The sequence below is a fragment of the Colias eurytheme genome, chromosome 5, assembly GCF_061535395.1.
Source record: "Colias eurytheme isolate Ceu_HAF_F1 chromosome 5, ilColEury1 Martin Lab GWU primary, whole genome shotgun sequence".
NCBI classification, from domain to species: Eukaryota; Metazoa; Arthropoda; class Insecta; order Lepidoptera; family Pieridae; genus Colias; species Colias eurytheme.
In genome coordinates this window covers 8948072-8962437 of record NC_142984.1, presented here as the reverse complement: position 1 = coordinate 8962437, position 14366 = coordinate 8948072, and the positions used below count along the sequence as shown (strand labels likewise).

At 32.0% G+C, this 14366-nt stretch overlaps 1 protein-coding gene across 1 annotated transcript in view; it reads right to left on the bottom strand.

Annotated features, from left to right (window-relative positions):
* Positions 1 to 14366, bottom strand: part of LOC149908583 (C3 and PZP-like alpha-2-macroglobulin domain-containing protein 8) — a 102360-nt gene that overhangs the window by 69721 nt on the left and 18273 nt on the right. The window contains exons 3-4 of the mRNA XM_090102220.1: positions 6060 to 6242; positions 2242 to 2367 (exon numbers count right to left, since the gene is read on the bottom strand). Of these exons, the coding sequence (XP_089958346.1) occupies positions 2242 to 2367; positions 6060 to 6242 (309 nt within the window). The remainder of the gene's footprint in view (positions 1 to 2241; positions 2368 to 6059; positions 6243 to 14366) is intronic.

The following is a 14366-nucleotide window of genomic DNA, read 5'->3' as shown; positions in this document are numbered from 1 at the left end:
ACTAAGACCCCGCTAGACCGCCATCCTGTTACAAATGACCCGAAATTTTGTGTCAGTATCTCCCGGCCTAACATGTGAAATGTGTAAATGTGTTGACGTTCCAGCTCTTCTTAATATACCTATACCTAAAAGCGTAACAAATATGAAATAACCCACTAAAACATTAGTTACCTATAATTATTAAAAAAATAAAAGTATAATATATAAGTAATAAAGTTATTACTTATCTTTTACGGGGGTTTATGTTGATGAAATTTCACGTATCTCGATGACACAATAAAAAAGTCATCGGGATACGTGAAATTCCATCAACATAAGTCTAAGTAAAAGATAAGTAATAACTTTATTACTTATATATTATACTTTTATTTTTTTAATAATTATAGTTAACTAATGTTTTTAGTGGGTTATTTCATATTTGTTACGCTTTTAGGTAGTTATGTGAATTTGATGATATGTTAGTTATTTTTTAAATGTGTCTGGCTAGATGTAAGAACCATGAAAACTGTCTGGCTCTTAAGGTAGTGTCTTTTTATAGGTCCCCAAGTAACATATATAAAATTTAGCTTTTAAACTATAATGAAAGTTAGGTACAATTTTATACACCCTTACTGCCTGTTTCCTGCCAAAGTAACCACAACCCAGACTTGATAATCGCTAGTCGTTCTTATCTGTATCGGAGACATATACAGAGAAACTTTCAACTTTCCGAAAGAAAGGAAAGTCTGGCCGTCGTGGGCTCTTATATTATTTGTTTAATCGAGTGCGAAGTTTTTTGTTGAAGTATCGATTTATTCGACGCGATATTGTTTACGAGTTGATATTTTGAATCAATGGATTATAATTGTCGTTACTATTGTTTACGTTTGATAAATCAATTGTTGATGTATTGTGTTTCGATAAACAAGTAAATTGATTTGGGTGATATAATATTCATTGGTAGCTTTTCATGTCCATAGAAATGATAAAATGTGAAAAGGTTTTCCTTTACATGTGATGTTATGTTGTTTGAGTAGGTATTATTTATGAACTCAGTTTTATTAACATCATCATTGTATTTTTCTACCACTTGGTAATGTCATTAACACTGTAGTTTGATTTCAACGTAGCTAAATTTTTATAATAAACAAATAAAACACCGAAGCGCATTGCTTAGTTACAAAATATGCCATAATTAATTTATCAATAGCCTCAATTCGTAACCAAATCTTAATATTATTATTAGATAATCATGAAATAATATTCACTATCTACACTCTCATTTATTTCCTTACACGAACGACATCGGGATCCGAATTCGCTTCTACCCAACATTATTTACGTTAAGTTTCTAAAGATTTGAAAACAGTTTGTAATAGGAAATTGAATCTGTCAGTACGTTAGAGCGAACTTGATCTGTATTGATGCGACACGGAAAGGCTTTTAAGGGATACACCGTCTTCCGTATACCTGACGGTCGAAATCTTTAGAGATAGGTGGAAAATATTACGATACTAAAGGTGTGGGCATAACATTCAACGATATTATAAAGAGATGAATAAAGTTAACTGATACAACTAATTAGATAGATTCAATATCTTAAAGTTTCAGTCAATTGAGATTTAAGTTATGATATATTTTCGTTTATGAGTTAACTGAAAACCTATTGGCAGCTAATGATCCTACTACTATTATAAAGGCGAAAGTTTGTAAGTATATGGATGTATGGATGTTTGTTACTCTTTCACGCAAATTCTACTGAACCGATTACAATGAAATTTAGCACACATATAGAGGGTAACTTGGTTTTATCCCGGAAATCCCACAGGAACGGGAACTATGCGGGTTTTCCTTTGGAAACGCGGGCGAAGCCGCGGGCGGAAATCTAGTCTATACAAATATTATAAAGAGGAAAGGTTTGATTTTTTGTTTGTTTGTTTGTTTGTATGAATTGAATAGGTTTCGAAACTACTTGGCAGATTTGAAAAATTCTTTCACTGTTGGAAAGCTACATCATTTCTGAGTGACATAGGCTAGGTTTTATCCCGGAAATCCCACGGGAACGGGAACTATGCGGGTTTTTTTGAAAACGCGGGCGAAGCCGCAGGCGGAAAGCTAGTACAAAATAAAATTAGTTTATGCAACTCTTTCTTTTATTTATATGAATTTTATCAGTAAGAAAGTCAATCCATGAGTATCCGTCCGAGTCATGAGTATCTATTACAAAGCTTTATTTTACAAAATAGATATAATATTCCTTACCTTCTTCCATAGACAGTTGTTCCCAGATAGTGACTTTGGTCCCCGCTGGGTTTTTCAACGCCACGTAAGCAATTTCATCGCGTACCAATCGCAAGTCGTGATCCAGAGCCAAGATCCAGAAGGTTACTGCAAAAAGAGATGACATAAATATAGATGTATTACATAGCCCTAAATTATTATTAGCTTGATGGGTATTTTTTCATATTTCTAAGAAACGCACCCGTGTCATACAATTTGGAGATTTCTACGATTGGAGATTATTTGTAAAAGTGTAAGATAAAAAACGTTGTATTAAATAACCCAGAGTGCTATTCAATGCCAGAATCACTATGCCAATCTTCTATTCGTAGTATGGTCGTATAAAATAATTAATATCATGGAATTTAACTGTAATTGTAAACTGTAAATTATTTAAAAACATTGCATCTTTTCACCAGAGAACATTCAACAGCTATGCCCTTTACAAATTAATCAACCATCATACAATCCCAAACACTAAAAAGTCAATTTACGATAGTCCAACAGTTCTAATAACTTATAGTTCGTAGTAATTAATTACAAGCAGAGCTCGAACTTGGACAATAAAGGGACCACGCCCTAACAACTTTACAAGACTACGTTACGAAAACTTTTGTACCTCTAACTACGTAAATACGCCTAACCTTTCGAGTTTCTTTGCGTGTGTAAATATTAACACTGCTGTACGAATTTGTGAATATCACATGTTTGTGATAGTGTAGCGTTTGGCAAATCAATCTTTTTATTGTAATGTGAAGCAGTTTTAGTATATTATATAATGTTGTATGTGTATGTATGTTTTGCGTATTTTAACCGTAAGTTTATAGGTTAGCTATTGTTGAAGGACAAATAAAATGTGTTGGACAAATTTAAAGTTAATACAAAAAAATGTATTATCATTGTGAATGTTGTTCTATAATATTTTTTATTAAATATACAACGGACACAATGTATCTTATTTCAAGAAGTAATAGCAATTGAAACAAATTTTAAATTATAATTTTTTCGATTCCATTAATTTTCGTCTCCGTTATGAAATAAAAAAAGCTATTCAAATAGGCCGATTATTATTATTCTCGTTATGAAACACGTTTATAATAATATCAAAGAGAATTAGTTCTATTTTTATAATGTATCAAGTTTTAGCGAAGCGTGGATGAAACATAAATTATTCTTTAGCTAACCTTTACACCTCGGCCTTAGGTCCGTTTTATTAATTTTGTACGGTTAGGTTGCTATTAATTTAAATTACTTTTCGATACTTATCATTGAGCAAGACTTTTAACATGTTTTTTTTTTATACTTGATAGGCAGGCGTTTGACCACTATCCCGCCTGATGTAAAGCGGTGATGCGATCTATGTAGGAGGCAGGAGCACGTCTGCCTAGAAGAAGCCTATTCACTCTAGACTTGAAGAGCTGCAGATTGTAATCTGGGAATACCGACGATGTTATAATAAAAATAATAATAATGTTTTGTTCCTTTAAATAAAATATTTGTAGATAGTAGTAGTAGAGGTACTTATATGCATAAAATCTTAACTTTTAAAACAACACTATTGCATAATATTATATTACTTATTCTAAATAAATTAGCCCTGCATAACTGTATAACATTTTTTTATGTCACAAATAATGTATCTGGCACGGATAATAATATTACCAATTATACAAATTAGATAATTAAATTCATAATATAATATCACAAAGAAAAATGAAGCTACAATTATAAAAACGCAAGCAATAAATTAGGATAGAGAATGTTAACGAATTCCCAAAAGGCAATTATTTATCCTACGTAATTGCATGCCCGTGAATAATGCGGAATAGCATGAGTTAATTCCAAATTAATGTCCACTTTAAAATCAATAAGTACTACGATAATTAAAAAACATCCATTTTCATTTTTCATAGAATTAAAAATGATAAATTATCTTCAGAGGAATAACACATTAAATGAGAGTTATTATAGTGGATACTACCTACTATCTATAATATTTTTATCTACCTAGATATAAAGACTAGTTATTTTGAATAATATTGAAATGGTATATAAAAAATTATCGTTTACTTACATATAATAATTGAGTCAAAATCAACATCTTAATACATACCTATACATTTGGTCATTAGGTACTGAATTAAAATATTTTCATAGAAATGTCTACCGTACCTTCTAACAAACTGTAATAAGCTTCAATCTAGAAACTAATTCATAACACCAATTTTAATTACATGTTAAAATACAGATTATTCATCAAAATCTAATTACATGATTTGTCACTCGACGTGTTATTAACATTAACCTCAAGAAATGTGGAGGGAAATTTGAATTTCGAATCTTGGTGTCGTTTCTTTTTTAGCGTTGCAATTGTTTTCAGCCAGTGCTATTATTCAGCCAGTGATGAAACTTTTTAATGCATTGGATAAAAAAAAAATAAGAAATTTAAAATAAGGCAACACCGACGATTAGAATAAAAATGAAAAATAAACTCTATTCTCTTTAATTTAAACTTCTATTTTACGTGAATAATTTAAAAGTAAAAACATTATCACGTAGGCGGAACAAAAGAAAGCTGCCAATCTTCGTCGACAGGCTAATTGGGAATCTAATCAATTACGTCCAATACGCGTGGGGTATAGATGTTGATCAGGCTTACTTCGTTATGTTTCATTATGTTCTTGTATGGGTCATTAGTAATATAATTATATAATATTATAATAATAATATTATATAATATTATCTTTAATTATTATTGCTTTGATACATTTCTTGAAATGTTATGTTGCTACCCAATACTCGTTTAGATAGATCATTTTTTTTGTAATATAAGTACCTAATTATAAAACGGTATTCAAGACGATCTTATTATGATTTACGATTTATTGTAATTATGTTTAAAATAATATTAAGTAAAATTCTCTCAAGCAAAAGCGATTAGGAGTAAAATTTCCTATGTAGCTAGAGGATGGCACAGAATACATAATAGTAGCTAAACGCTACAGAACGGACACTCTCCGCCTCCCGCCAAAAGGGAGGGAGAGGGAGAGGGAGAGGGAGAGGGAGTGGCAGAGGGAGAGGGAGAGGGAGAGGGAGAGGGAGAGGGAGAGGGAGAGGGAGAGGGAGAGGGAGAGGGAGAGGGAGAGGGAGAGGGAGAGGGAGAGGGAGAGGGAGAGGGAGAGGGAGAGGGAGAGGGAGAGGGAGAGGGAGAGGGAGAGGGAGAGGGAGAGGGAGAGGGAGAGGGAGAGGGAGAGGGAGAGGGAGAGGGAGAGGGAGTCACCATACATAAAAATCTCATCGTACTCGGTGAAAATTAAAAAAAAAAAGACGGGTTGCACTCCGGGAGTGCCGGCAGAAGTGAAAACTTGATTATTAACGTTGAGCATGTTTGATATTTTGGAATGGTATCCGTCTTAAAGCTAGCGCGCACGAGCAACTTTGTCTCCGCAACTATTTTGTCTCCGCAACTATTTTGCCTCTCCCACCTATGGGCTAGTATGTAAGTGCGCGCACGTAGCGACGCAACTCCCCATACAAATTGATGGGAGAGACAAAATAGTTGCGGAGACAAAGTTGCTCGTGCGCGCTGGCTCTTACGCTTTTTCGATCAGGTCACGTGTCCTGACGCGATTTTAAGATTTCAACGCCGCTAAAGAAGTTTTCACTTCAAAAACGTCATAACTCCGAAAATACAAAAAATCGCATAACATGCGAGGGGGTGATTCGGATGTCCCTCTAAGGTCCTCTACCTCCTGGCTTCAGTATATCCATACTTCTTGGGACACCCTCTATATACTCACTTGTCTCTCCCGGTCTATAATGGTGTCGAGCTGGTCGCACAATCACATCCCTAACTGGGCCCAGCAGTTTGATCACGCTATGGCTCTTGGCAGTACATTCTTCATTGACGCACCCCACCGTGGTGTGAAGGGTGCAGCTAGAGCCTGGTGACGGTGGTATCTTGAGCGGTATGATGCCGTAACCTGGGAAAAAAATCAATAATTGTAATACATTATATTGAGAAGTATCTGAGAGGGTATCCCTCAATTAATTTGTGGCAATTAGTTACATATTATTAGAATCTCGAGAAGTATCGTAATGTGGGATGAAAAAATAAAACTATCATTGTCTTTCTCGGCATCTCTCTTAGATGTAAATAATATAGTAGAAAGCTGAGAAGTAAAATTCCAGTAATATGATGTAGTTTGTACTATATAATATTACTGGAATTTTACCTATTGGAAATAACAAATGAACGTTTGAAGTTTTACGTAAAACTGACAAGGAATATATTGATACTTAGACCCAGTTTCACCATGCTCTGTTAGTTTAACTCGCTGTTAATTTTTCATTCTTTAGAATGTTCTTAATAATTTTACTCGGTTAAATACGTCCGTAGTTTAGACAAGACAGAAAACAGTATGATAAAAATGTAGTCGCATTTTAATTGCGACTATTATTGCGAATTTAGTTCATTATCGCATAAGGTAAATGACAAAAGTTTTGCGAAAAGGCAAATATCAAAATAAAAGGTTCATAACCAGAATACGTATTTTGTACTTCAAAGCAGACCAAAATAGCATATTTCAAACTATCCCATTAAACTTTAAGAATGTATAACGTCATTAGAAAATGCTCCAGTGCAATAGCGACATTAATATGCCCATAAAATTTAACGTTCGAAAAATGTTCAAACTCGAATCAGAATCCATTTAAAATCGAAAAGTTTCTCGAAGCTTCGAGAATCGTCGAACCAACAAAAGATCTTGGAGATACTCCAAATATAAGGGATGTTCAAGGAATTGCGCCAACCTCGCCGAACAAGCACTTAAACCAGACGTTATTAAAGGTAAAAATGATTATTGTATAAACGCACGTGTTGGTGGAAATTTATTTTCACCTTCTATTGCTTCTTGAATGTCGCTTAATTTTTACAACACTGCGTTATATGGACTTTACTAAAGCGGTGTTTAAAGGTCTAGCGGAAAATATTTACATGAGAAAATTAAATTTTTAGACTTTCCGTCTCTGAATCCGTCTTCTCTTTTTTGTGTTTTCTGTCATAAGTAACAAACCTAATTTCTTAAGATTTTAGTATTAATCATCATTATTGATATTGTTTAAAAACTCATAACGTTTGCAATTTTAGGAAAACAATGCTTCTCTTATTGCTCCGATAGTTTTTTTAGAAAACAAATTGCGAATGTATAAGGGAGACACCATTTTAGCTATTTGAACGCTCCTTCCGCTAATTACAACCATTGTAATCTTATAAAACAATTAAATATAATAATATTGTAAATCCTCATTCCATTCCCGGTTTATTCATACACCAAGCACAATAACAAAGCCATAGTTCAGATGAAAAAACGCAAAATAAATAACTCGTTAAAGAACTAGAGCTACTTACAAAGGCAAAGTATTTTTAATCATAATAATAAAATAAGCTGCGAAACGAGAAATATTTATGAAGACTTCTTTGTATGAGTTTTGAACTTTTCAACGAATTCACAAAGGGATTAATTTGAATTTCAAACAGATTACAACGGCGTCTGACATGTTTATAAAATTAGGTTTTACATACAGATATGCTATTTCGTTTGCTGTTCCCGCGTGTTATTGGAATTTGCACGACATTCTAATTAATTTATATTGAACTTGTTGTTTCAGAGGAATTCTCAAAATCAAAATAAACTTAAACATAGGCTTATTCTTAACAATTGGTTCTGGAAACGTCACTTAAAATATTTAGGAACTAATTATTTTAAGTATTTCAACAGAAATCTTCGAGCTCTATGAAAAATATTCTTGATGGGCTTTTGAGTGGAACATTTCACTTACCTATATTCAAAAACTGCATAAAGAATCATGCTTCATATTGTCTAATACTAAATTCAGTTATCCACCAGAATTTTAAAATAAATCTTAACGAATCTTCTTATTTAACTTCGCTGTAAGCTATAAAATTCAGTTCAAGTCTATCTAGATTTTTAAATGACTGAATAGTTTCTTTGGACGATTATATTCTAATTCAAAATTCACTTCTAATTTATATCTTACTCAAAAAAGCCTATTTATGCATGTGAATTAATTCTATATACATATAATGTAAGGCCTAGAAGAGATTTTTAGAATTTAAACCGCATTTAATTACGCTCATTTGCTTATGAATGTGTTGAGCCATGGTTGAGCCATAATTTTGGCACACAATTCTATAAATTAGTCGTGAAAGCTGCTTCATTATCTGCACACACGTTTGAATAACGTTTGCTGATTATTATGGTTTACTAGACTCTCGTTCCAGTAAGTACCATACAGACGTAAGTGTGTATATATGTATAAAATATATTGCATACTAAAAAACCGCAAAAAGTCATATTTATAAATAGTATTGTAGACTTGAAATGCCTTTTTAAATAAAGCTTGTTAAGATGAAAGTATTATACATACAAATAACCTTCGCGTGTATAACATGTGGCAAAATATTTAATATACTGAGTTATAAAATAAAAAGTACATCTTATAAAAATACAAATGTGGGAAAAATATGTTATGATAAGAAAATTACGTTCATTAGTATAATACTAATTCAAGATCTAAAAATTAAACGTAATATTCTTTTAAAATATGTTCTAAAACCAATGAAAGCAAGATAAATGATAGTCTATAGGGATTAACACATATTCCTATTAACTCTAATTTACCTCTATCGAAAGTGCTAAGAAATCTAATGAAATAAATTAGCATTTGAATTCATTTGGTTATTGGAAAACGTTCATTTCTACATTTCAACAGAATCCTTTAGAAAATATTAGTTTTCAATATAGAAATAACAAAACTAGTTCATTCTATTTCAAAAAATATTTCCGGTGAATGCATTTAGCGTTCAACGTACAATTAAAAAAAATCATAATTGAATTTATAAAATTTTAATTGGCTTATTATAATATAAGATTCTCGAGTTTCTCGAGAAAAATTTCACGATAGTAAAGGTTATAATATAAAATAATTGCTAGATACTAAGGAATTCCTTTCAACAATTTTCAAGAATTTAACAGGAAAAATAGATAATTACCTATAGGCTACAGCGGACTAAGTTGGATAATTAAATAATTATTAGAAGGAAGTATTTAGCGCGGAAAGTGTAAGCGTAAGTAAGATTTCAATTTATGTTGGTTTGATACTACTTCAATCAAAAACTACTCAACTGATTACAAACATTCTTTGATAATTGGAAACTATAATGTTTACAAAGAAACAAAGGCTATATTTTTTATACTACACTAGCAAACCTGGCGAACTCCGTTTCGCAACCAGAGACACCCTTTCTTTGCTATAAACCTCACGGAGCCCGAGACCTTTCCAACGAATGCAAAACCGTGGAAATCGGTTCGTGCGTTCTGGAGTTATAGCGTCAGGAAGGAAAACCCGACTTATTTTTATATAGTAGAACATCACACGGGCAAAGCCGGGACAAGAGGTAGTGAGTAATGATTTGAAATCGTTTGAACAATATATTATATTTTACAGATTACGAACGAACTACAATTTACAAACAACTTTAACAGCTTGCAGCTTTTACATTACGCTGAAACTTCGATGCACAAAGGGCAATTGTCAAACCTTTCATTACAAATTCACTTACAACTTACACTGCAATAGTATTTAATTAATGCCAAGTAATATACAAAACTAAATACTGAATCAAGTATTTACGCAGACAACAGTCATGTTTTTGACTTGCGTCTTTTGTTTGTCAAAAGTTGAAATTTAAATCAAATTTTGAATTAATTTGTAAAGAATTTATTCGCTGTTAAACTTCTGTTTGATTGACGTCTTTTCAAATGTTTTCAGCCTTTTGATTACATTTATGTTTAAACTTTAAAGTTATTGAATATTCATTAATTGATATCAAACGCTGGAGTTATAATAAGTTTTACGATGTAATTTTAAATTTGTCCATTGCACTCAAACTCCTGCCTTTATTAATTGAATTAATCTTTTGATGTATGTCTTCTCTTTATAATGAACTAGCGGTCCGCCCCCGCTTCGCCCGTAGTATATATTTCGCAATAAAAGGTAGCCTATGTTCTTTCTCACGGTCTAAAGATTGTCTCTGCCAAATTTCGTCAAAATTGGTTGAGAGGTTTAAGCGGGAAAGCGTAATAGACAGACAGACAGAGTTACTTTCGAGGGATTAAATAGAGACATTAAATAGAGACACATAGAATGAAGCTCATTTAATATTATGTAATTCAAACACGTAAGAGTTGTATGCACCAAGTCAGCGCTAAAACTATTTGCCCTGTTTATTTGTCACCAAGCTTAGCAGTTTGCATTAACTACTTATAATTAGAAAAGTATCCATCGACGTGGCGTAAAGCAGATTCAATTAAAACTTTAATACTCTGTGTTGGCATGACTTGTAAGATATAGGATTAAAGGATAAGAGAAAGCGACAAGCGGGAAAAGAACTGGAAATAAATAAATCGTTTGTTGCTTTTCTCGAAAATTGAGTCGTGGAATTGAGACAATTTTTTTATGTTTTTACATAATAGACAACCTTTCTTATGTTATTACATAATAAGTTGTCCATTGTAAAGACTGACTACTAAGCTGTATTCATTATTTATTTTTAATAAGCGGAATTTCTTTCAACACATTTTGTTATTAGTATCCATTTCATATTTAGCATGTCATATTCTTCTGTTAATTTTCAGTTCACAATTAAAAATTTTGTGGCGACACAATCGAAAATAACTATATCGTTTGTTATTATTACTAAATATTCCTACTACACGATGACTATACCATTTACAATAAATTTCTAAGCTATTAAAAACGCGGTTTCTCCGCTTATCGCTCCGCAAATCCGTGACCTCACCAAGGCTCAGACTTTATATGGAGATTTAAATAGATTAAATTCAAGGATCCGTTCAGAAAAGCGTGACGCGGAATTAATATAGTTCATATTTGTTTGGGCGTTTGATGTTGAACATTATTTATCTGTGCTCCACGAAATGATATTATAAATGTTTAGTAACTTTGTTTGAGATGATTCTGTATAGCTTAGTTTAGTTTGTTGAAGTAGTGATGTGATTTCCTGTTAGTGAAATAGTTATATACGAAAATCTTACTAATATTATAAATGCGAAAGTTTGTGAGGATGTGTGTGTGTAACTCTTTCACGCAAACTCTACTGAACCGATTACAATGAAATTTAGCACACATATAGAGGGTAACTTGAATTAACACATAGCCATAGGATAGGTTTTATCCCGGAAATCCCACGGGAACGGGAACTATGCGGGTTTTCCTTTGAAAACGCGGGCGAACCCGCGGGCGGAAATCTAGTTTTGCATAATTTAGCTTTTACTCTTAATGCAATATTACTATGCATATAATATATATTATCTACCTTTGCAATGCTGTTAGTTATTTCCAATAGATATAGGTATTGTGCATAAATAGACTCTGTCTCTAATTGTAGGTATTTCATTAAATTTTATAGATTTGATACAGGCCCAAAATACCTAGAGATTCTTTTTTGTCAAAAATACCCGTATTTTTTAAAAACCAGTATCAACTTCTGTTTATTAAAATAAACTTCATACAAATTTCTTCAATCCGATCACAATGTGTTTCAAATATCACTTTTAAACTTAGATTTTAAAGTAAATTACGTTAAAGAAAACAGGTACCAAAGAAAATAGCTGAAAGTTTAAGGAAGAAGGAAACTTTAGAGTATTCTTTGATATTTCTTTATACTTGAGCGAGAATGCTTAGTATTATGTGCCTTTGTAATTCTAACTGCGAGAAATAACTTTGCTATACGATCACAACTGTTCGCTATAAAGCGACTTGCATGTCATAAGTGTTATTGTATAAATGGCATAATTTTTTCAATGACAATAAATAATGGTCTGAATAACCTAAATTATGATTAAATCTTCTTCTAAACAACGATCAAAATATGTTTAATCCAATAAATAACTTATTACTATCACATCTTAAGGCTGCAGTCTAGCAAAATTGCGTTTTCAACAAGTTATTTGACAATTTTTTCCCGGCTAATGAAATGATAAACTGAATTTTTTTTTCTTGTTTATCAATTAGTGTTATATACGCAATACGCGTGAATTTTTTCACATTTATAAAGTTACTTTATGTTACCTTAATCAGGCCTTCAAGATAAGTCTATTTCCCCCAAAGACATTTCGAGCTAAGTTTGTGCACTCACTACGTTGCAACCGATTACAATTTACACAATCTGATCAGCGCATTATTATCCTTATATAGTCGTTATTAAAAACTGCTGAATACAATTGCCGAAAAACTTATGATTTTCTTAATTAGGACGTTATAAATTCATTAAATTTCCCATTTTTTGCCTTACAAAATCTATTGATAAATACTGCTAAAAGTTATTTTTTCCATTAATTTATTCGAGTTGGTTGAAGACCAATGAGTATTAACCCTTTAAAAAATTTTTTTTTTGAATTTTGATAATTCTTTAAATATTAAAAAAATATTTAAAATAATTAGGAAAAATCCTAGCGAATTTCTTTAGTCGCGCTCCTTGGGCCGGAGCGTTCTGACGTGTGCTCTACGCTCGATTTTCCTTCATACCGAAGTGAAAGTTGCTCTACTTCATTAAATTTAATATTTTTGTTAATTGATTATTTTTATCTTAGTTTTGTGCAAATATTCGTATTTTTAAACATTTGATTTCGATATGGAAAATAAACGAAAAAAATACGCGTGTAACTACTAGAAAAAAAATTATCTTCGAACATAAAGTTAATGAAACCAAATAGAACCAAAAGAAATTGTTGCCAATCACCTTTGCAATCTGCAAAGGTGATTGGCAACAATTTCTTTATTTTACGGGATGTCAGTAAAGGGATGTATATTTCTTTAAAACTAAAGTAAGCTCATAAATTTTCTTATAATATAATTTTTTTGAAGTTCCAAAAATGTTTATTTTTCGTTTGAGAAATACGAAATATAATATAAACTTGTATTGAGAACTTGAACTTCCCAAGTTCATCCGGGGAAATCCCCATACGGGGAAAATGATTTGTTTACTCCAAAATTGATCCGAGGTGTTTGAATTTTTTCTTCTAGTCATTTTCAACGTAGCGGCATGTTGTTTGATTATTAATATTGTATCTTAAATACAGAATGTTGGTTTTATATTCTGATCTTACAGACGCGCTGACAAATTTAGTCCGCCATTTCTAGTTTAGTCTACCAACTCTAAGTACCAATATTAAAACGAATGGATTATCATCACATCATCAAAACTCAGATGTAATGGAAGATCACAATAACATAGAAAATTCAGTGGGTGTTGAGAACTAAACAAACAGAAGTAACAGAGACGCGAAGAATAAAAAAAGAGGACGAAAACGATAATTCGTTGATGCTTTCCCTTTTCGACGTATTGTTAGGGTACATCACCAATCTGCAAAAAACAAAACTGATGATTCCCAATTGCTGATTAAAAATGAAAAACAAATAATCGACAACAGTGGTGAAAATTTGCTGATCACAATGAAACATCCTTCAGTGGTAGCAGATTTACTCATTTCAAATGTATCGGTGAACAGCGTAAAGGAGAGGAGGACAGGAAAACATTATGAATGTGGATGGTGGATTGTATACAGGGTGTAATCGATAAATATGTGCAGGCGATTATGACGTTATTATTGCAGGTATCAAAAAACTTAAAACTGATATCGAAATTACTTTACCTAATGAGCAAAATGACAATAATAACTTTTTAAAAGTATAACGAGAAATATCTAAAAAATTTACTTTATACACTCCCATATCAAAAAGGGAAAATGGGACTAGTAGAAGTTAAATGTCTAATTCCGGCAAAAGACATAAATGCGGAAGATGCGGTTAAAAAAAAATTTAATATTTGAAATACAATGCAAAAAATAACACTTTTGTCATAGATAAGAATCATGACTATTTTTCTAAATTCAGGGACAACTAAACGTTGCAGAAGCAGAAGTCTGCTTATTTGCTGTTTGGACTGGAGTGAATAATTCGTTAAAAATAGAATATATAAAAAAGTATGTAACGTTTAGGCAAAA